Genomic DNA, 24168 nt, shown 5'->3' on the forward strand with positions numbered 1-24168 from the left:
AGGGGGGGGGGGGCAGTGGTGCCACAAATGTTGCTTCAATGGCACCCAGTATCAGGTAGCCATCTGTGGGTCTTTGTAAAACTGTTTTAAGGTGTATGTCACCAAGTTTGTTCTACTGGGCAGATGATCAATTTTTAAGGTGTATGAGCCTCTCCTCATATTTACAGACGACTGTGAGCAGTTAGTGGCAGGGGCGTAGCAATAGGGGTTGCAGAGGTTGCACCTGCATCGGGGCCCTTGGGCCAGAGGGGACCTCCCTCAACTGCAGTATTAGCTCTCTATTGGTCCTATGCTCATAATAATCATTGCTATAGGTGCTTTGAATAGTTGTATTCATTTACAAACGGTTTCCCATCCCTCTCTTGCACCTCTGACACTAACTGCTTTTGGCAGGTTTTGGTGTGCCGTATCAATTGTTATGTATAGAGTGCTTGGGGGGCCCCAATGTAAAACTTGCATCGGGGCCCACAGCTCCTTAGCTACGCCACTGATTGGTGGTTGCCGGTTAGAGGCAGTGGGGTGGCCTTATACCCCAGAAGCGATATCGGGCCGATCCAGGACGCACCTTTCCGGTGAATTGAAGCTTGATGAACTGTCAGTGAGCGCTACTAGAAAGTTTGTTTAATATTTCTGAAGATCTACACGCATCTGACTAGAGCGATCTGCCCTTGGATTGGGCGTTAGCAGTTCTATTTGGACTTGGGTTGTTTGCACAAAAAAAAGAGTACAACGTGTTTGCATAAAATGTATGTATATTGAGCGCTGCTGTAATTTTCTGGGGATCATGTGACATGCCAGGAGCCATGCACAGATGCTGGAAAGCAGCTAGAAGCTACAGAAAGGATGCCGCCCGGAGGCTCGTTAAAGTGTACCTGAGACGGGGGTGGGGGGGGATAGAAATAATGTATCTATACCTGGGGATTCTTCAAGACCCCTTTGGGTCCTCCGCCTTCTGGTTCCTACCTAAGGGCTCCGTAAGTTCGGCCAGTCGGCGCATGTGCAGTGCAGCTAATCACACTCCTGTGGCTGGGAGCATTCTGCAGTAGTACTGCGCAGGCGCTCCCAGTCACGGGAGCATGACAGGGGCACACACATGCGCCGCAAGCCCCGACTGGCCGAACTTCCGAGAGCCTTTACAGTGAATCCAGAAACCGGACGACAGCGACAAGGGACGGATAAGGCTGAAGGGGGCTGGAGGATGCCTCAGGTATGTATACATTTCTTCTAATCCCCAATCTCTGGGTCCCTTTAAGTATTACATGCCCTGCAAACCCCCAAAGCACTGTCCCAGTTATAACATCAGGCATGCTGGTTAGTTGAGACTTCTGGTTGCCCGAGTTCTGGATAATAGGGACTTTGCTGTATATGTCTCTGTGCAGGTGTTGGCATGTTTACATTCATAGTTGTGAAAAATAATCACAGTGATACTTTCATTTAGTACCTACAAAGTAAATTTTAGGATGGAGGGTCCTTGAAAGTTTTTTTTTCCTACTTGAAACAAAGTTCTTTGCAAATGACATTCAGTAATCATTAAGTAAATAAGAGCCTAACAGACAGGAACCAGAGCAGGCTGCTAGAGAAGAAAAACATGTAAGAAAAACTTGTCAAACCAATGTTTAGTTTGAGAACAGCCAGAGCTGGGTAAACAGCCCTTTACTTATCGTCCCTCATCGATAAATGATTGCTTTTCGGCTTGACACTAAATAACCAGAAGGGGAGTTGTAGGATTTGATGCAACAGTTAATGATCGCAGATTGTTGGAGAAAAGGCTTGCAGCAGAGATCCAATCAGAAGTACAATAATGGGCCGAGATAAAGCCACTTGGGAAGAGTTCAAACCTCCAGCCCCCTTGTCTGTCCTCATTACCTCACCTGCTGGTTTAAGTAACCCCCCTGAAAGACTAAACAATCAGGCCCATTGGCAAACACAAACTGTGGCATTGTCTTGTCCATTGTAGCACCAAGAGTGATGGATCTTAATGAGAAAGGATTAGCAAAAGAATCTCCCCCACTATAAAAAAAGCCATTAGCTCAACTAAACCTCATTTGCTTGGTGATTTGTGTAGGCGAAACATCACAGGTTTGGGCTGTAGGGCAATGAGGGCACCGCAGCGCCAACATCTCAGACGTCAGGGTTTTGGGTGGCCTGTGGTCTTCCTGGTCTTCTTCATGACATGCGGCTCTAGAGCGATGTACGTGGACTTTGTGAGCAGTTCATCGAGATGTATGGCCATCCCAAGGCATATGCCTCTATGTTATGGCATCGGATACACGGAAATGAGGATCCCGAACCTGCTGGAGCACGAGACCATGGCGGAGGTGATCCAGCAATCTTCCAGTTGGCTGCCGCTGCTTGCCCGAGAATGCCACCCCGACGCCAGGATTTTTTTGTGTTCTCTTTTTGCTCCTATCTGCTTGGAAGGGTAAGATTCACTTTTTCCTCTGAGAAAGCTTATTAAAGGACAACTGAAGTGAGAGTAATGTGGAGGCTACCATATTTATTTCCTTTTAAGCAATACCAGTTACCTGGCTGCCCTGCTGATCCTCTGCCTCTAATACTATTAGCCATAGACCCTGAACAAGCATGAAGCAAATCGGGTGTTTCTGACATTAGATGCATGTTTGTTTCTGGTGTTAATATTATTTAGGATTGATCTAGCACTGACATCTCCCAAAGTGATGTGCAGAGTATATTTATTTGTTACTCATAATCTCATAATCTAAGTGGCTCATAATCTAATCCTCACACTGGTATGACTATGTATGTATCGTAGTTTAGGGCCAAATTAGGGGATGCCATTTAACTTCCCTGTATGTTTTTGGGATATGGGAGGAAGCCGGAGTGTGCAGAGGAAACCCATGCAGACACGGTGAGAACATACAAACTCCTTGCAGATAGTGCCACTGTGCTGCCCATGTGCTACACGCAGATAGATCAGCCGGACTGACAGGAAACTGGAATTGTTTAGGGCCCGTTGACACTGTGGTGGTGCGGTGCGGCAAATTGAGTCTATGGGCAATTAGAGTCTATAGGGGAAAATCACATTACCTGCGCCGCGGTGTGGCGGAAATCCTCAATTTGATGCGTTTCCAAAACTACGTTACCGTGTATTCTTGCGTCGATCGGAGTTGGACCGGAAGTCCTGTAAGTCTATGGCGACGCGTGTCAGGGTTAATACCCGCCACAGGCTTTACACGTCGCACAGAAGCGTATTTATTGCAATACGGTTTCGTGCACGTCATCGCTTGGCAGGCAGGAAGTGAGCGGATACCAATAGGGAATACCGCATAGTAACGCGGTATTCCCCAATGGCCTGTTTTTGGCTGTGTGGTGGGCGCGCCACACCGCAACGCTGCCGCCAATTTACAGTGTGAAACCGGCCTTAGAAGGAAATAAATATGGCAGCCTCCATATCAATCTCACTTCAGTTATCCTTTAAGTTGGATATTTTTTTGAAATAGAAATCTTATAAGCCATTGAACATTTGAGTTGGGGGTTATTGCTGAAGAATGAGGTTTACCGCAAATCAAAGATCTCAGTACTGCCTGGTTAATCCAGTTCACTGGTGACGTTCTGTCGTTTTCAATACTTCTGAAGCAAAATATGCCCATCATAATTTCAAGTGTGACTGGGCAATTGCGTTCCCCGCCCCTTTAACATTACTTTGGTCCTTGAGGCCTCAGCAGAGTTTTCGGCAATACTCACATGTACTAGCTGGCATGCTCCTATGTCCATTTGTTCCCATCTTCATCCCACTGGCCATATCTTCTCAGTTATCCAGCCGCATGTTATTGTATAAGGAGAGGCCCCCTGTGAGGATGAAGATGGGGATGCACGGGCTAATGGAGGATCGTGCCGGCTGGAATAGGTGAGTCGCTACGCTGACGAATACTCTAATTGTGCCCCGGGGAACAGAGTACAACTGGAAGGAGACCTGGCAGTTGGCTAAAGCCTCGTTCACACTAGGGACATTTCTGTGCGCTTTTCACAGCGCATTGCCCTGCAAAGTATTGATTTTCCCATGTAATATAAATGTACCTGGTTCACATCTATGCGCTGTGCTGAGCAGAGTTGCAAAAACGTAGGGTTGCATGCATCAATGCAAATGAATGGGTGCGCTTATTTAGCGCATAGAAGCGCATGTGTTTTTTACCCCTAATTGGAAGAAAAGATGCATTTACATATGTAAACAAAGCTTTATTGACAACTGCTACTGCTACAATAAGAAAACCGGGCTTAAAAAACCGCAGCGCAACACACTGAAGCGCGCACAAGCGCATGCGGTTTTTAACATGTGCTTTTTCAGGTTTCTCAGCGCACCTAACATGAACGAGGCCTAAGGGGCCTTGTGGGGTGGAATTTGTCAAGAAATAGCGGGGGGCTGTTAATTTTGCCCAGGAGCCACATTCTAACTAAAACCGCCCCTGCCACCATTTCAATGCAAACGATGGAGAGTACTGATTCCGACGTAATTATTTTTAATATTTGCGTTCTGGTTCAGTGGTCTCATAGACTTCTTCTAGGCCTGTTTTTCAATGGCAACTGCAGGTGGAGAATTCACTGCCTGTCATCTGCTCCAGTACATCGGCCATTGCACATCTGGGTGCGGTCACACTCTGACACAACATGAAGTGGTTTCTCACTGCCAGGTCCCCAAACTGTGTGTCACACGCTGACATGAGTGGGGTTCAAAATGCTGCCATTGGCTGAATTAAATTGCAGCTGGAAGAGACTTGTTGGCTGGCAGATTAGAATCTGAATTTCTTGACAAGGGTTCAGTTCATCCTCCTGTGTGAAAGAGACCTTAAAAGGGAACTGAAGTAAGAGGTATACGGAGGCTGCCATATTTATTTCCTTTTAATCAATACCAGTTGCCTGGCAGCCCTGCTGGTCTATTTCTCTGCAGTAGTATGTGAATAACACCAGAAACAAGCATGCAGCTAGTCTTGTCAGATCTGACTTTAAAGTCTGAAACACCTGATCTGCTGCATGCTTGTTCAGGGGCTATGGCTAATAGTTTTAGAGGCAGAGGATCAGCAGGGCTGCCAGGCAACTGGTATTGATTAAAAGGAAATAAATATGGCAGCCTCCGTATACCTCTTACTTCAGTTCCCCTTTAAACGACAACTGTAGCAAGAGGGCTATAGAGGTTGCCATAGTTATTTTCATTTTAAATAATACCAGTTGCCTGGCAGCCCTGCTGATTTTCTTGGCTGCAGCAGAGACAAGCACACAGCTAATCTTGTCAGATCTGACAATAATGTCAGACATGCCTAATCTGCTGCAAGCTTGTTCAGGGTATATGGCTAAAAGTATTAGAGGCAGAGGATCAGCAGGACTGCCAGGCAACTGGTATTGATTAAAAGGAAATAAATATGGCAGCCTCCATATCCCTCTCATTACAGTTGTCCTTAAATTGTTAAAAGAGAACTGTAGTGAGAGGTATATGGAGGCTGCCATATTTATTTCCTTTTAAGCAAAGTTACCTGGCAGCCCTGCTGAGTTATCTGCCTGCAGAATTACACCAGAAACAAGCATGCAGCTAATCTTGTCAGATCTGACAAAAATGTCAGAAACCCCTGATCCTCTGCATGCTTGTTCAGGGTCTATGGCTAAAAGTATTAGAGGCAGAGGATCAGCAGGATAGCCAGGCAACTGGTATTGCTTAAAAGGAAATCAATATGGCAGCCTCTATATACCTCTCACTACAGTTCTCCTTTAAGTCCAGGTGCCACGGTGGCCAGGGAACTCTTGATAATACTAATTGCCCACAATCTGGCAAAAGAAGCCTACAGTTAGCTATACACAGGCCAATTATGGTCTGATACGCCAAGCTGATCAATCCGTATCTGATTAAAATTTGATCAGTTAATAATGTAGTCCAACACTACACGGCAAACCCAATTTCAGACTCCATCGAGCATTGATCGAACTCCAAGCCTTTCACTGCTTAAAGCATGTCCATCACTGATCCTGCCCTCCCCCCCTCCCACAGGAATGTTACAACTCTTGATAATTAAGCTGCCTAAAATTGATCAAAAGTGAATTAGTCAGATATGTTGGGAAAATTAGATGACTGGAGATTTGATCAAGGTAATCAAATCGGCTGAAAATTGATCAGAAAAAGCTGGCATGTATGGCCAGCTTAACATTCAGTAGCATCCACCATCAGATTGATAGCGATTAAAACTTTCTTTTGTGGTGTTTTTTTTTTTTTCAAACTGGTGGCATCTAACTAAATCCAACTGCAACATTACAAGACATGAATGATAAAACCAACTGCGACAGAACAAAATAAACTGTATTATATTCAGTCATTAGTGGTCAATAATTTGGGAGTCGGAGGCGCTGCGGGAATATCTATGCCCTACGTTATTATCAGTTATAATCGCGCACTATTTGTAGCCAAGTTTGTATAGCGGGCAGCCCTGGGGCACTCACAATTTTGCGTTTACAGCGGTGTAGGTGGCTCAGATATCAGCAAGATTCTGGCAGGTAGGGTTAGGCATGGGACGGGGGTCGGTTTTGGTTAGGAACTGTTGGAGGGAGGATATCAGTTAGGAATCAGTGGGGGAGGGGGGGCAGTTAGGGTTAGGCATCGGTTGGGTGGAGGGGGTTGGTTAGGGTTAGGCATTGCTAGATGAAGGGCTCGTGTGAGAATAGTGTTAGGTTTACAGATATTCTACTATGAGAATAACCACAGCACAATAGTAGAATATTGGTAATTTTAAAGAGAACCTGCAAAAAAAAAAAAAAAAGAGGCCTGGGGTTAATTACATCGGGAGGGAGAAGCCTCTGGATCCTAATGCGGCTTCCCCCTTCTTCCTGTGCAGCACCGATCTCGCACTGGGATCCCCGGACTGCAGCATGCAGCGATATTTACATTTGGGATCCAGCGCAGGCGCAGTACCAGCTTCCTCTTCGGGGTCCAGCAGAAATAGCCGAGTCTGATCGTGTCCGCTCTACTATGCAGGCGTGAGATGTCTGCGCAGTACACCGGACCCGGTTGGACTATTTTTGCTGGAGTCTGAGGGGGGAGATAGTACTGGGCCCGGACTTGATCCCAAAGGTAAATATTGCTGAATGCTCATCTTGTTGGAGGATTTTCGGGGGGTGCCAGCTCTGGATCAAGGCTACACAGGAGGACAGAGGAAGTCTCATTAAAGCGGATCCGAGATGAAAAACTAAGTATAACAAGTAACTTGCCTATATATCTTATCTAAAGTTTAGATAGTTTACACAGCAAATCTAGCTGCAAACAGCTTTAATAGAATATGATTATTTCTTCCTGTGATATGACAACAGCCATGTTTGTAAACATTACACAGAGGCAGGCTTATCTGCATCTTGAGCAAAAAAACCTAATCTCCCCTCTGCCTCTGAAATCTCTGGCTAGTAATACCTCCCCCTCCTCTTGACAAGACTGAGCTCCCATCAGCCCTTGCTACTGTCTGAAAGTGCCTTGGCTCTCTGAAAACCTGTGGGCGTGGCTTGTTTAGTTTACAGGGAATTAGAGTATTAAAACAAAAAAAGTATTTGGCTTGAGGAATGCCCTAAAACAATAGGAACGGAACACAATTATGCAATGTGTAAAAGTTCATCTCGGATCCACTTTAAGATCTAGAGGCTTCCCCCTCCCAAGGTAAGTACCCCCGGGAGCTCTTTAATTTCTTACAGTGTCTCTTTAACTCTTAGGACTCTTTCACAGTGCAACGTTAAAGTTGCACATTAGAAAATGTTTTAACGTGGACAAACACACAGCAATACTAAGTCTGTGCAACATTCACAGTGCACATTTGTGTGTAACGTGTAGCATTATTAGAAAGTGCTGCATGCTGTGCGTTATACACGTTATTAACTGCGTTCGACTGTTTGCGCATGCTCAGTAATGACTTGGAAGCATACTTTTCATTGCCTGTATGCTCTACTACAGGGCTTTTCAACCTTTTTACTAATTGTACCACTTGTATTGCCTGAAAAATGTCAGGTACCACCACTGTGCCTGTGCAGTAGATCTGACTCGATCAGGTTCGGCTGTTTCTGCCGGAGCCCAAGTGGAGAGCCCAACAAGGAGATCTTCGGGGGCCCAAGAGCTGGATCCCCTTTACTGAGGAGGAAGGGCGAAGCCTATTTAAGATCCAGAGGGAAGTACCACCCAGGGGCACTTTTTTCTTACAAGTACACTATAAGAAAGGGATGGAGAAAGCATATGGGAGGGGAATTGCAGGAGGCATTGGTGGGAAAAAACGACTAAAATTAGATTGCTAGCCTACGGATGGCCAATATAGGTAGCCTTTCCAGTTCCTCAATCCCTTCCCTGCTTCAGTATAGGTAGTCTCCCCCCACCACCAGATACCTGGGCAGTGACTCACCACAAAGTTCAGTTCCCCCTTACTTACTCCTTGCGGTGCTGCCCTTCGGAATAGTTCAGACCTCAGATCAGTAGGAACCCGGCTGCAGTGAAGAGATAACCAGGCGAATGGTGCAGTAATGGTATGTATACTTCAATTACAGGAAGTAAGCAGTGATGTCACTTCCTGTATTTGAAGTATACCCGCCATCACTGTGCACCATTAACCTGGCTGTCTCCTCACTACTGATCTGAGGTTTGAATTATGTTGCAGGGCAGCACAGTGAGGAGAGAGCAAGGGATAGTCAAACTTTGTGGAGACAGGCAGGCAATTAAGTGGCAGTCAAACTTGGAGTGTACCACCTGGCCAACAGCGAAGTACCACTGGTGGTACACGTACCACAGGTTGAAAAGCCCTGCTCTACTATATGCGACGATAACGGGGCAATAAGTTGCGTTGTGAGTTTTTGGGACGTGGCTTAGTTTGCGTTGCGACTTTAACGTTGCATCAAAACGCACCGTCCCTCTGTGAAAGTGGCCTCAAGGTGCGTGCACATGTCTGATTTTATGCCCGATTGTCTTTCAGACCGGACGTTGTCATTCAAACAAAAAGTCGCTCAGACTCCTTGTACAGCTTATTTAAAGGTCATTTGACTGGTCAATGGACTGGATAGAACAATGGACCAGATCAAACGATTGGAATGTCTATTAGTATTAATGTTGGAATGTCTATTAGTGTCAAAGTAATAGACTTTCAAACAACAAGTCATTTGTACCCATATACGGACCTAACTGTCGTTTGAACGTCAGTCCACGGATCCGCCAAGCGGATCAGTCAATACTGCTGCTATCAGTCTAACAATCGGACGTAAACACCAACTGGTTTAAACAACAAATCCTTCAGAAATATCAGACGTGTGTAAGTACCTTTATTCTACTAGTGGCTATTTCGGTCACCCACATTTCCCTGGCGCCCATTTTGCATGTATGCCACAGCCCTTGTCCTCACATGTAATGCTTGGAATGGGGTGCAATTGGCCTGTACGTAGCCGAGCATAGTAAAGCAGTCATTCAGAATGTGTTTTTCCATTGAGTGATTCTGCAGCAGCCAGTCCTCTGATCTGCCCCTTTATAGTCATCATATCACCAGGACCTCTGGGGAGACATCATTATGCTCCTTGCAGGGACACAGTGCCTTTACCTACGTCACTCACAGCAATTAACTGCCTCGTCTCCCCATTAGTGGCTTTTGCATTGTCTGATGTCTCTTTGAATTACAGACGACTGACCCCTACGTGCGTCACTTAGTGTCACCGGGCAGCACGCAGCCTCCTGTTCTTTGTCTCAGTGAAGCATAGAAACTGACAACAGAACGGAGGCCACCTACCTGCATATCCTCATCTCCCAGCGGTGATCTGTTATAGCCAATTACAATAAAGCAATGACCTGTGAACAGCTCACACAGGAACGGCTACAGATTTCACAAAAGTAGCAGTGCTTCCTCCCAAACGAGGACTCCCCATCCCTCCCCATTACTTCACACAAGGAGAGGAACCACTAAAACACCAAATGATAAGTGGTTCATCGGTTTCTTTCATAGATAAAGTATATCAGTGCCCACATGGACACCGCAGCACGTACATGAGCACATTTCCTATTACACATCAATATCGACATCAAAGACTAAAGGCCCGTATCCACTATGCGATCTTTCAGACAATTCTTCTGGCGACCGGCTGTTGTTTTTGGAGCGACGCACAAACAATCTTGCGACTGACGACTCCCACGCAAAGTACCGCAATTGCCTTGAACTCTTTTTCACGCCTGTCGGGTGCCATTGCGTGTTCCCGTCGGCAGGAAGATTAATTGAGGAGCGTTTGTCGTCAGGGACACTACTGTGATTCATCTTCCTTTCGCCATTGCATGAGTATTCAGCTTAAAGGACCTCTTTTGCGAAAATCTGAAAATTCTAAATATATATATATATATATATATAAACATAAACAATTAAGAAGTACATTTCTTCCAGAGTAAAATGAGCCATAAATTACTTTTCTCCTATGTTGCTGTCGCTTACAGTAGGTTGTGTAAATCTGACAGAACCGACAGGTTTTGGACTAGCCCATCTCCCCATGGGGGTTCACAGGGATTTCTTTATTTTCAAAAAGCACTTAGTGAATGGCAGTTGCTCTGTCCAACTGCCAAAAAAGTGTACGGTGAGCAGGGAGGCTGGTCAACATCTTTGTAGAAATCTTTTTCTGGGAGTATCTTTATAAAGAATAAAGCCCATGCTGAGAATCCCCTATGGAGAAATGGACTAGCCCAAAACCTGTCAGTAATGTCAGATTTCTACTACTTACTGTAAATGGCAGCAACATAGGAGAAGAATAAGTTATGGCTCATTTTACTCAGGAAGAAACGTACTTCTTATTTGTTTGTGTTTTAAATTTTAAGATTTTCGCGACAGATCCTCTTTAAAGAGAACCCGAGGTGGGTTTTAAGAATGCTATTAGGACACAGAGGCTGGTTCTGCATACAATGACCAGCCTCTGTTACTATACTGGGCCCCCTCCCCAGGTCCCCCCTGCGCTCCGCTGTCCCCCCGCCCCCAAAAAAAACCCCCCGCTGTGCTAGCAACAGGCACCAATCGCAGGGAGGGAAGGGTCGCAGGCAGGGAGCGGCGCTATAGAGGAGGCAGGGGAGCGGCGGTAAATGACAGCCTGGATGTAAACAACCGGCTAGCGACAAGGTACAGGTCGCTAGCACGGCTTTTTTTCTGGGGGACAGCAGAGCGCAGGGGGGACCTGGGGAGGGGGCCCAGTATAGTAACAGAGGCTGGTGATTATATGCAGAACCAGCCTCTGTGTCCTAATAGCATTCTTAAAACCCACCTCAGGTTCTCTTTAACCACTTCACCACTGAGGGGTTTTACCCCCTGACCACCAGAGCAATTTTCACCTTTCAGCGCTCCTTCCATTCATTCGTCTATAACTTTATCATTACTTATCGCAATGAAATGAACTATATCTTGTTTTTTCCGCCACCAATTAGGCTTTCTTTAGGTGGGACATTATGCCAAGAATTATTTTTTTCTAAATGTGTTTTAATGGGAAAATAGGAAAAATGTGGGGAAAAAAAAAATTATTTTTCAGTTTTCGGCCATTATAGTTTTTAAATAATGCATGCTACTGTAATTAAAACCCATGAAATTTATGTGCCCTTTTGTCCCGGTTATAAAACCGTTTAAATTATGTCCCTATCACAATGTTTGGCGCCAATATTTCATTTGGAAATAAAGGTGCATTTTTTTCAGTTTTGCGTCCATCCCTAATTACAAGCCCATAGTTTATAAAGTAACAGTGTTATACCTTCTTGACTTAAATATTTAAAAAGTTCAGTCCCTAAGGTAACTAATTATGTATTTTTTTTAATTGTAAATTTTTGAATTTTTTTTTAATTACAAAAAAAAAAAAAAAATGGGGAGTGTGGGAGGTAATGAGTTAATTTTTTGTGTAAAAGTCATTTATTTGTATGTGAAAAATGTGTAGGGTGTAGTTTACTATTTGGCCACAAGATGGCCACAGTAACTTTTTGCTTTATTGCGACCTCCAAGCCTCCTTCCGGAAGCTTGGAGGAAGAATAAGGAGGCTGGACACGTGAGTTTCTTCTCACAATGATCGCGCTGCCCATAGGAGAGCAGCGGGTCATTGTGGGGCTTAGATCAACGAACGGGAATGGATTTTCCCGTTCATTGATCTCCGGGCGAGCGGGCGGCGGCGGTTTTACTAGCGGCGGGCGGCGTGTTTACGAGCGGGAGCGCGGACAGCGTCGGGAACGCGGAAAGTACGTGTTTCTCCGTCCCTGGTTTTTAAAGGATGGAAAAAGGGGCGGAGAAATACGTACGCGCGGGGGTAAAGTGGTTAAAGATGGTAATTCTCCTGTACTCAAATTTCCTGCTTCTGATAACTAACTAACCAATAATATTGAATACAAAAATGACTATAGCATGCAAGTCTCCACTGACCCAGACAGGGAATTTAATTTAGCCTGTCAAAGTTTATAGGTGCTGGTTAAATAACCATTGATTAGCAGCAGCTGGGTTTGATTCCCATCCTTCCCGGGTCTGTGGAAATTTGCATGCACAGTCACCAATGGAATAAAGTTAGGGATGAGTGAGATAGTGTTGGAAGAACCAACACTGTCCTGGAGTCCCTGGAGGGTGCAGCCCAATGCAGAGATTGTAAACCTACCTCTTGCCACTCTCTTGTACGCTGCGCTCCAGCTGTCCCATGCTTCAGAAACTTGGGCATGTGGCACACATTTTCATTAACACCTAACAACCTACCGTATATACTCGCATATAAGCCGACCTGCATAGAAGCCGAGGTACCCATTTTTCTTTAGAAATCAGGAAAAAGTGATTGACTCGTTTATAAGCCCCTTCCCAATATAGCCCCCTCCACAGTATAACCCCTTGCCATAGTAGCCAGATGTGCCCCCAGTACAAGTCATTCCCTCTCCCAATAGCCAGATGTGCCCCAAGGATGATACAGCTGTGTCTGAAGATGCCACTAGATATGAGACACAGCGATTGCCACACAGGAAGAAACCCTGATTATTGCACCGCTGACACGCTGCTTGCGAGCTCCACTCCGCAAGCCAGGGGACACAGGTGGTCTTGAGCAGCACACTCCGCACACCATGTTGCAGGGGATGGGGGGCAGGGATACAGCAGGGAGCCAGCTGGAGAGAGCAGCATCACTAGTGCACAATCCTTACACTCCACTGCCAGTAACAAAACCTGCTCCACCATCCATTCTGCTCCACTGACTCGCATATAAGCCGAGGGGGTAACTTTTCAGCATATTTTTCGTGTTGAAAAATTACGCGAGTATATAAGGTAAGTGAGAGTATTTGTGTCAAATGACCTGCAAGTGTGTATGGGCCTTTAGTGAGGGGCAATATCTGCAATAAGGGGCATAAAAATCCAAAAAGGCTGCAAAGAGGTTCTAAACATAGATTTAAAAAAGGTGTATGTATTAAGTTCAGTAGTCTTATATACGGAGAGGCAGACAGACACACTCTTTCACACATTAGACGGCGAGAGAAAACTGTACACCACAGTAGCAATTGCTGCACACTATGGGGTTGATTCACTAAGCATAGCGCAGCGTAATTAGCTACTGTTAGGTGCGCTAGTAAATCAGCGTGCCTCAATTCTTTCTCCCTGCACGCTACACGTGCTAGTGGTAGCGTAGTGTGCGTAACCCGGGGAGCGGGCACTCGGCGCACACTATACTTCTGTATTGCAGCATAGCGAACGCTAGTAACTTAATGTCGGCTTCACTCCTGCCGCCCTGAGCACCTTCGGGTCCAGCCACATTAAAGGACCTGATCCCTGCACTCTGATTGGCCCAGAAGGCTGCCTGTGAAGTGATGTCAAGCTGATTACCCACGCTACACTGCCACTAGCGTGGGTTGTGTGCAGGGAGAAAAAATGAAGGCACAATGATTCACTAGCACGCGTAACAGTAGCTAACTTGCTCTATTACGCTGCGCTCTGCTTAGTGAATAAACCCCTATGTCACAGCATGCCACAGACCAAGAGTAGGAATCCACAGTGACAATCGCTGCACACTATGTTACAGCATGCCACAGACTGAAAGCAGGAATTCACAGTGACCATCGCTGCACACTATGTCACGTCTGTCATGTATGTCACGTCTGTCATGTATGTCACGTCTGTCATGTATGTCAGCATGCCTGAGAGTAGCATAAATGAACTGTAAAATTAAAAATATCCACAGACTGCTTACCTATTGTTCCTCTATCCCACACCACATACCCCATTTCTCCTTGCTTTGACAATGCCTGTATGTATCCTGGTCATGCCAATAAAGTTATTTTTGATTTGGTAGAGAGAGGGAGGGAGGGAGAGAGACACACACAGCAATTTGATACTCATGTTTCTCTAGCGACAGACTCATCAAGCCGTGCCGCAGCCTGTGTGAGTCGGTGAGGAACAGCTGTGCCCCGATCATGGCATGCTACGGATACCCTTGGCCAGAGATTCTGAGATGTGAGCAGTTTCCTGCGGACCATGGCATGTGCATCTCCACCATCACCAATGGCACCAGCAATCGCAGAAGTAAGTCGTACATGTACGCAACATTCACAATCATGTCAGTACAGAAGCCTTATGAGGATACAGAGGATTCCCTCTCCCGGGGTTAGGGCCCTTTTACACTTAAAGCAGCAGGGACAGCCATACTATCACAGGAAAATAAACACATATAGAAGTAGATAAATACTTGTGCTACTTACATAGCGTATGTATTGTACTGTCCACGTTTTGATTTCAGTGAATGTTATACTGTTCCAGGCATTTTCCATCTTTGCTGTCTCTGACTGAAGCCAATTCTGATGTAATTTCCTCCTTGTGACCCTAAACTGTCCTCAGCCAACCAGTGAGGAGCAGGAATATGGGAGGGGAGATAACATGCTTTCCTCTCACCGGCAATGTACCAGAAAGGAGCCAGGCAGACTGAGATATGATTCATTACAGCAGACAATGCAGGGTCAGGATGTAGACAATATAATAAACACAAAGCAGCGGGTAAATAGAATTTGATTTTGTGTCTGGCAATACTGCTTTAATTCATTGCTATGTGTTGCGTTTTGATGCACCTTTTTTCTCCATAGCAATGCACTGTGAATAAGCTTCAGTTTTTCAACATAAAGTATGAAAGAGGCCATAGGGAAACATGGAAACTGGACTGCACATCCGTGTTCTCGTTTTAGTTACAACTGACAGCAATTGATATAGGGCTTGATTCACAAAGCGGTGCTAACTGTTAGCACGCCTGTGAAAACCCCTTTAGCACGTCTAAACAAGCTTTTCGCGCGTTAAAACTTTACGCGCGCACTGCACAGAGCGCTCCGCGCGAAGTGCCCATTGAAGCCTATGGGACTTAGCGCGCGCATAGGACTTTGCGCGCGCAAAACTTTGCACACGGTACTTAGCGTGCGATCTGATTGAGAAAACCGGTGCTAACCTACTTAGCACCCTGGTTAGCGCGCCTAAAGACTTTAGACGTGCTAAGTAGGTTAGCACCGCTTTGTGAATCAAGCCCATAGTGTAAAAGGACCCAAATTGGGACCTTTTTCTCTTCATGTTTACTTTCAGCGTCCCCTGGAGAGAAGGCAGCAGTTATTCACAATTGTGATTTTTTTTTTTTAGGGCCCGTGATCTATATATAGGCAGCACAGTGGTCTCTGGTTCAACTTGGCCAGGACAGTGCATGGAGTTTGTATGTTCTCCCAGTGTCTGTGTGGGTTTCCTCCAGGCACTCTAATTTCCCCCCACATCCCAAAAAAATACAGAAAAGTTAGCCAGCCTCCCTCCAAAATTGGACTACATATTGTGGTGAATTGGGAGCAATATTTAAAAACACCAGTTATGTACTGTTACCTATATTTTACTACCCACTAACCTGGTTCCCTATTCTCACACTGACCCCATCTCCTAATGTCTAATGCTGAAACCCCTCCTAAAGTAACAACTATCCATAGCACTAGCTGTTCAGCTGGTACTGACGCGGTGCCTGAATCCAGCGCCAAATTCACCTGATCTCCCAAATTGGCTTTAGACTGTTTTCCATAATAATCCTCACAAAATGCTTATTCTGCTAGAGGGCAGGGAAAGTGATCCTGACCAAGTCCAAACGCCATGGAAGTGAGAATGCTGAAGCTGAATGTTGCTCTATGCCCTCAATTCTGGGACGCTTACTGTCCATTTTACCACATACGTGGTATTTTACCACATGCGGTTTGCTATTTTGGTAATTTTAAATCAGAATTTACAGCATGCAGTAAATTAGGTCATAAAACGTGCAGTATTTTGTGATATTTTTCCGAAATGTGGAATTCTCGTGAACAATAGGGGGCATGTTAGCAAATAATTTACTGATCAGTTTAAGACCTGCCTGTACCTGGCGGTAAAGTCAATTTGTATGCATTTTGCAGTTTTTAGTGTAGTTTCCATTGCTGTTTTAGTGGAATTCCTATTCAGGCTGTGTAATAGAAAAAAGTAGTAGAAATAAAAAACTCCAAATATTTACTGGATTTTTTTTATAGGGGATGCCTATAAATATACCTTCCATAGGTTGCTATGTAATCAAATACACCCCCCCCCCCCCCCCTCTCAAAAAAAAACCACCTTCCAAAGACTATCCTAACTTATGGATGACAATGATATTATGTACCACATGCTAACCATTGAAATACCGTTCTACCGCATTTTCCACACTTTTTACCGTCTTTTTGGAATTGCAAAAAATCTTTCAGAATCGCCCCCCCCCCCAAAAATAGAAAGGACCAATTTCAGTATTTTACCAACAAAAAAAAAAAATTTACTGCACATCGCTACCAGAATTGAGGCCATTGTGTCTAAAGTGAGAATTATGCATAAATATATTGATACCCATTTCAAATTAAAATCATAGTGTGGGCCGCAATGTATGGCTTAATAGAATATTACTGAAGGGATGGAGCATAATAGGATTTTAGGTTTCTGTGATATATAACCACTTGTTGGGATATACTGTATACATCAGAAGCCAATCAGTGTGGTACATTAATCTCTTGCCCAGAGATTGTTATCCTAGCTGTAGGTGACTGAGCATTGCTCTGACTCCTGTCATCTGTTACAGCAGTGCCCCGAGCCAGCTGCAGGGACTGTGAATTGGATGAGGTCAGCTCTGCCAAGGAGATCCTGGATACATTCTGCACTAATGATTTCAGTAAGTACTCTGCACACACCTCACTGCTCAAACCCATCTCTGTGACAAAGTACCTCTCACTGGCAAGTGTTACTGAGAAAGAGTCGCTCACTGAGAGAATACACCCCTTGGGGGCAGCACAGACTGATCAGTACCTACTGGGCTTAATTACCTCAGCTTCAAGTCAGTGGAAATTTACTTGAAAAGTAGGAATCCAGCCCACCTATTGGCTGGCTGTTGAGCTGAGCCTCTGTGTCTGGAACTAGGTTATAAAGCACACAAGCAGCAGGAGAAGCTTATCGCGGTTTCCTCCGGCATATTTATGTTAACGCTACAGTTATCCTGTAAAACCTTTGCAAGGTGTGTGGTTGCCATGAAGGGGATTATTTTGTGAATTTTAAGGCACCTTTTAGACTTGCATTGCAAGTGTGTTTTGCATTACCCGTTTTACCGCAGGGTAATGCAATGGCAATGCAAGTCAATGCGGCCTTTTACACTTACTGTGCCACATTGCGACAGACGTGCTCATCCCGCCGCACAGCATGCGGCCTTTTACACTTACTGTGCCACATTGCGACAGACGTGCTCATCCCGCCGCACAGCATGCAGTGTGTTACCACAAGCACCACTCCTAACGCACGGTGCTTGGGGTAATGGGAGTCATTGGTGACGCAGTAAGCGAGAAGACAGAGCGTGGCGTGTCCTGGCACGCATGCAAGGATTGACGGGAATCCTGGTGATGTACTACCTGTCTAGCAAGAAGTATGTCACTGGGGGGGGGGGGGGGGGGGGGGGCATCAGCGCTATGCATATGACCTTGTCCGCGCACTGTACCACAGGGTCATATGCTTGTCATTTTTTGCCTTGCGGTGGTCTAAAACCGACCTAAAGGACCACTATAGCAAAAAGTAAGCAGTTAAAATCTGACAGAACCGACAGGAATTGGATTAGTCCATCTACCCAGCCAGTGGCCCGGGGTACCCTCTGTTGCAGGCATCTTCCGCGCCTATGCAAGCACCTGGCTGTGCTGCTCGCGCTCACATGGCTTGGAGCATTCTGCGCAGGCACAAAAGGCCTACGCAGAGCACTCCAGACCCTGTGAGCGCAATCACGAGCGGGCGCACGCTTGCGTAGGAGAAGATGTCAACCTGGCGAGATTGGCATCTGCAACAAAGGGGACCCCGGGCCACGGGCTGGAAGCGGAGCTGCGGCGAGGGACACATAGGCTGCCAGGGGCTGGAGGAAGCTTCATGTAAGTAGATCTTATTTTTTTTTTTATCCAGCTCGCACATTCCCTTTAAAGGGATACTGTAGGGTGGTCGGGGGAAAATATGTTGAATTTACCCGAGGCTTCTAATGGTCCCCCGCAGACATTCTGTGCCCGTGCAGCCACTCACCGATGCTCCAGCACCGCCTCCGGTTCACTTCTGGAATTTCAGACTTTAAAGTCTGAAAACCACTGCGCCTGCGTTGCCGTGTCCTCGCTCCCACTGATGTCACCAGGAGTGTATAGCACAACCCCAGTATGGTCTGTGCCTGCGCAGTACGCGCCTGGTGACATCAGAGGGACTGAGGACATGGCAACGCAGGCGCAGTGGTTTTCAGACTTTAAAGTCTGAAATTCCAGAAGTGAACCAGAGGCGGGGCCGGAGCATCAGTGACTGGCTGCACGGGCACAGGACTTCTGCGGGGGACCATTAGAAGCCCCGGGTATGTTCAACTCATTTTCCCCCGATCCCCCTACAGTATCCCTTTAGGAAAATAATAATGCCCACTGCAGTTTACCATCATCCGATAAAAAAGAAAACATACACCTGAAATGTGCTTTTTTCCATCCCACAAATGGAGATAATACGGTTTAGCTTGTGCTCCAGTTTGATAAGAAGGCTATAGGGAGGAGTGATCTGTCATGTGTACACAACACACACATACCAGACATCTGGGTCAGCTATATTCTATATTTGTGCTCATTGGACATTTCTGGATGATGTACAGCGAGGGATTAAACAGATCTGTGCCAACAGAACGGCCCCATTTCCAGGACATTATAAAACAGGCTTATACAATTCACCCCATCACCTTCACATACTTATAGGTTTTTTTTTTTGTTTTGTTTTTTATAATTCCATAGAGCTTTTCATACATTTATTTTGCCCTATATTTTAAATTTCATAACTGAGCTTTTTAGAAATGTGTTTTTATGACTGGGCAGACCTGATTATTAAAATTGCCTGTCACATTTCTGTAGGGAAGCGGAGGTCCACTTTAAATGTGTGGTTTTAATTTGCGGTTACTTGGACTCCACAGCCTGGAGAGCAGGAGGACCGATCCCAAAACATTTCTGAGATGTTGATAGATAATTTTTTAAACTGTTTGCTTAAAGCTCGGTTCCTTAAAAGGTGCTGTGAGGGATGGCGAGATGTAATCAGCCAGGCAGGAAGTGCTGGAGAGACGCGCCTTCTCATTGCCAGGGGGTTACATATACAGCGACAGTAGCACCGCTGACAGACAGTGATATAGCCGCCACTGTATACACTCATATACATTACAGGCTACCATAAAGTTCAGCTACCATAAAAGGTGCACAGAGACAAGCAAAGGCTTTACATACAGCAACGGAATCAGAAGAGCTGCAATATTATTCTAGGAAGCGTGTCATGCCAACTACTTCAAGCAAACCTGAACTGAAAATAAACTGATGAAATGAACAATTGTATCTATCCTCCTACTCCCCTAAAAAACAACTTTTTAGAATTTCCCCGTTTTATTATCGGTTTAAAAATAAAGTTGATTTACTATTTTATTGTCTCAGATGACGAACACAATTGATTAGTGTCCAAGATGGTTTAGTGTCCGACAATCTATGAATTATTGATTTTTCTTATTTATTCCCTGCACACTGAAACGGTTATCTGCCAGGAGCCTTATTGTTGTAATTAGTTATCATGTTAGGTACACACAATACAATTTTCTGATAGATTTACTGTCAGATCGACTATTTTTAACAGTTCCGATCGATTTTCCGTTCACTGCTATTGAAAAATCGATCGGAAATCATATCGGACCTGTTGTAAATAGTGGATCGGACAGTAAGGCTAATTTCACACCAGGACGTTGCGTTAGAGGGGGCGTTAAGGTCGTATAACGTCCTCCTAACGGAACGCCTGGTGGTGCTGGATCTGGACGTCAGAGTGAGCCGCATTGTGCAGCTCACTCTGGCGTCCGTGATGCCGTGATGCGTACTCTTGTGTGCATGCGGCATCACGTGGTCCCGCCGGCCAATCGCCGCACAGAGCGGCCGCTCCAGGAAGTAAACACTGCACGTCATAACGTGCAGTGAATATTAATTAGCCATGTGCCTGGCCGCTCTCCGCTCCTCCCCAACATTACTGAGCATGTGCAAGCAGTCTAACGCGGCTCAGCCGCGTCTAAAGTACTGCATGCAGTACGTTGTCTTGTGACGCAGCGTTACAATGTAACGCAACGTCCGCACTGTGAACAGCCCCATTGATTTATCATTGCTGTGCGGTGGGGTGCGTTACAGGCTGCTCTAACGTGCGCCTGTAACGTCCCACTGTGAAACCAGCCTAAATCTGTCAGAAAATTGTATCGTGTGTACATAGCATTAGTGAGGGTTCTACTAGGTCCAACTAGAGAAAAAGTATCATTTAAATACCTATATGTTTAACCCTTTCAGTGAGAAAAAAATGATCATGGAAAAATGAAACTTAGCCTAGTTATATGCGGAAATGGCACTGTACATACACATTTATCTTATGTCACATGTCCATTAACCTTTAAATAACAAGGAAAAAAATATATTCCCGAAGGGTAGGCTTCACAAAGAGTAAAGATTCAGATAATTACAAATGCCCAATTCGGACTGGTTATACTAAAGAAGGTGTACAGCAGCAGGAAAAACCTCAGGACACAACGTTGTGTATTTACTGGCTTATTACTTTATTCTAGCTGCAAAAGTCCGTATCACGAAAAGGAACATGACGTCATCCCTAGTCTCGGACTTCGACATGGATTCCAAGGTGGACATCTTAAAACATGGCCCGCTCCCCAAGGCTGATCTCCTCCCCCGGCTCCAGCAGTGGCTAGACCTGGACGCCACATGTGTGCAGAACATCATGCGGGGGACTCGGACGGGCACCTACGTCATCAGCGGCGGCGTGCAAGACGAGAAGATAGTGGTGCACAACGCCTATGCCTGGCAGAAGAGGAATAAGAATCTGCACTTTGCGGTAAAGAAGTGGAAGCATCACAGATGCCGATAATGAAACTTCCTGTGTGCCCTTGTCTGCAGCACAGCACAACTTCCTGTGCCCCTGTCTGCAGCACAGCACAACTTCTTGTGCCCCTGTCTACAGCACAGCACAACTTCCTGTGCTCCTGTCTACAGCACAGCACAACTTCCTGTGCTCCTGTCTACAGCACAGCACAACTTCCTGTGCTCCTGTCTGCAGCACGGCACAACTTCCTGTGCTCCTGTCTGCAGCACACCACAACAGCACAGCAAGAATCTCCACAGTAGGACTGACTATTGTATTGTAAATATGGGGGGTGTAATAGAGTATCAATACCAGTAGCGATAGGTGAGTGAAATGGACCTGTCAGCTGGATCAAAAAATAGAAGTATGGTCCTGAAAAACTGTAACTTCTTATGCTGTAAATGTGGAAAAAGATTGTATAAAATGATTCCGTGTTTTCCCATGTTTTACTTTTTACATGTACTAAGTGTTAACTTACCCTTGTCACTGCCTATAGCTAATGCGCTCCATGTCACATTCCATCTCTCCATGCTTACTCATTCAAACCCGGAAGGAGAAAGCATTGGAGAGACAGAACGTGATGGAAGGTGACATGGAGCGCATCGGCTATAGGTGGCGACAGGGGTAAGATAACTTTCCCCCTCCTCCACCCAAAAGTTTTAATCGGAAATTGGATTCTGAACGCAGGAAGTTTGCAGAGCTCAACTCTACACATCACCAACCAAGCCCTCTCCTTTAATATATACGGCCCTGGCTCAAACTCACTAAAAACCAGATAAATCCCGAGAACTGTGTATCCACTTCACAAAGGAAAACATTACACCAGAGGAGTTACAACAAGCAATATAGGCCCGAATCTAAAACAATTACAGCTTAAAGAAGAACTGTAATGAGAAATATATATATTTTTTTACAAAACAAAGTAAAAGAGAGTGTGTTATGAGGAAAAGCAGAGATAAGCAAAAGAGAAAAAATTCCTCTTATCGTGTCAGTGAGGTATAGAAAAAGTGCCTCACGCAGCATGGAAGGAATCATGTTTACTACTGCTGCACAGAGCTAGAGGGTTTTTTATTTTATTAGGATGAGGACACACCTTTTTTTTCCTTATATAGATACCAAAGTTTATGCAAATTGCTTGGGCACCCGTTTCACTACAGTGCCTCTTTAAAGAGAACCTCGGGGGGCAGATGGGACACAGAGGCATGTTCTCCCCCAGGTTTAGCGACAAGATTTGCCACTAACTCGGAGGTAAACACAGGGGAGAGGAATTCCCTATTCAAAACGCCCGCCAGGGGTGTCCCTGCAGGGTTTCCTGGACTGCCATTGGGCAGCTCTCTATCTCCCTGGCCGCTCCTCCTGCCGCTTCCCCGCCTCCCTGCACGCCATGAGAGACTCACAGTCTCTCAGTGCAGCGACGTTAGCAGAGGTCACGCAAGACTAAGTGGGCCATTATGGCTCAAGGGAGCGGCGGGGAGCTGCGTTTTTTTTTTACCCCGATCCGCTCAGCCCAGCTGAGCTGGTAGCCTCTTTTTTTTTTTCTTTTGAGCCCACATCGGGCTCTCTTTAAGTTTGTATAATGCTTTCTTCATCTAATTATTAGTATGTTAGCTTGCTAGATGCTGCAAAATGTATTATATGGATCTGATAAAGTGAAAAAAATAATTTGAAAAGATTTATGAAATATGCCTCTTTAAATAAATATAATGAAACTAATCCAGAGGCGTTGGTAATAATGTCAAAATTTCCGCCATATATTCAAGAGGTTAGAGGTTGCTGTGATTTCATTATATTTTCCACTCTATTCTGCACATGCAGAGACACTGACAAAGCTGGAAGCAGGAGGCATGGCAGCACAGGGACACTGATAGGTACAGGATGTAAGAAGGGGGCATGGCAGCACAGGACACTGATAGGTGCAGGATGTAAGAAGGGGGCATGGCAGCACAGGACACTGATAGGTGCAGGATGTAAGGAGGAGGCATGGCAGCACAGGGACACTGATAGGTACAGGATGTAAATAGGGGGCATGGCAGCACAGGGACACTGATAGGTACAGGATGTAAATAGGGGGCATGGCAGCACAGGGACACTGATAGGTACAGGCTGTATTCAGGAGGCATGGCAGCACAGGGACACTGATCGGTACAGGCTGTAATCAGGAGGCATGGCAGCACAGGGACACTGATAGGTGCAGGATGTAAGGAGGGGGCATGGCAGCACAGGGACACTGTTAGGTGTAGGCTGGAAGGAGGAGGCATAGCAGCACAGGGACACTGATAGGTGCAGGCTGGAAGGAGGCATGGCAGCACAGGGACACTGATAGGTGCAGGCAGGGGCGTAACTAGAAATCACTGGGCCCCCCTGCAAAACTTTGAATGGGATCCCCTCCCCCTGCACACTGAATAAGGACTGTCTACAAATCCTTGTCTACAAAACTTTTTATGATTTGTTATCAGTGGCTGAGCAGATGCAGTCATTAGAACAATTGTGCAGAGAGCAGAAAGCTTTTTTTCTCCTTGCCCTTAGTTGTCAGTCTCTCAGGATGGGGCCCCCTGTGGCTTCTGGGCCCCCCTGCAGCTGCATCCCTTGCAGGGTCTATTGTTACGCCCATGGGTGCAGGCTGTATGGAGGGGGCAGCACAGGACACTGATAGTTACAGGCTGGAAGGAGGAGGAGGCATGGCAGCATAGGGGCACTGATAGGTGCAGGCTGGAAGGAGGGGGCGTGGCAGCATAGGGATACTGATAGGTGCAGGCTGGAA

At 45.8% G+C, this 24168-nt stretch overlaps 2 protein-coding genes across 5 annotated transcripts in view; one reads left to right on the plus strand and one right to left on the minus strand.

Annotated features, from left to right (window-relative positions):
* P4HTM (prolyl 4-hydroxylase, transmembrane) overlaps positions 1-24168 on the minus strand; it is an 80449-nt gene that overhangs the window by 42647 nt on the left and 13634 nt on the right. The window lies entirely within an intron of this gene.
* Positions 2079-23039, plus strand: LOC137532299 (secreted frizzled-related protein 5-like). Of its 4 annotated transcripts, none has more exons than XM_068252687.1 (4): positions 2079-2422; positions 14326-14498; positions 17062-17151; positions 21100-23039. In XM_068252687.1, the coding sequence occupies exons 1-4, from the start codon at positions 2097-2099 to the stop codon at positions 21411-21413; spliced, it is 903 nt and encodes a 300-aa protein (XP_068108788.1). In that variant the 5' UTR covers positions 2079-2096; the 3' UTR covers positions 21414-23039. The 4 variants fall into 4 exon arrangements, with proteins under 4 accessions (XP_068108788.1, XP_068108789.1, XP_068108790.1 ...); XM_068252688.1 differs by having other exon boundaries at positions 17065-17151; XM_068252689.1 differs by having other exon boundaries at positions 14332-14498.

Source organism: Hyperolius riggenbachi, chromosome 9 (genome assembly GCF_040937935.1).
Source record: "Hyperolius riggenbachi isolate aHypRig1 chromosome 9, aHypRig1.pri, whole genome shotgun sequence".
Lineage (NCBI taxonomy): Eukaryota > Metazoa > Chordata > Amphibia > Anura > Hyperoliidae > Hyperolius > Hyperolius riggenbachi.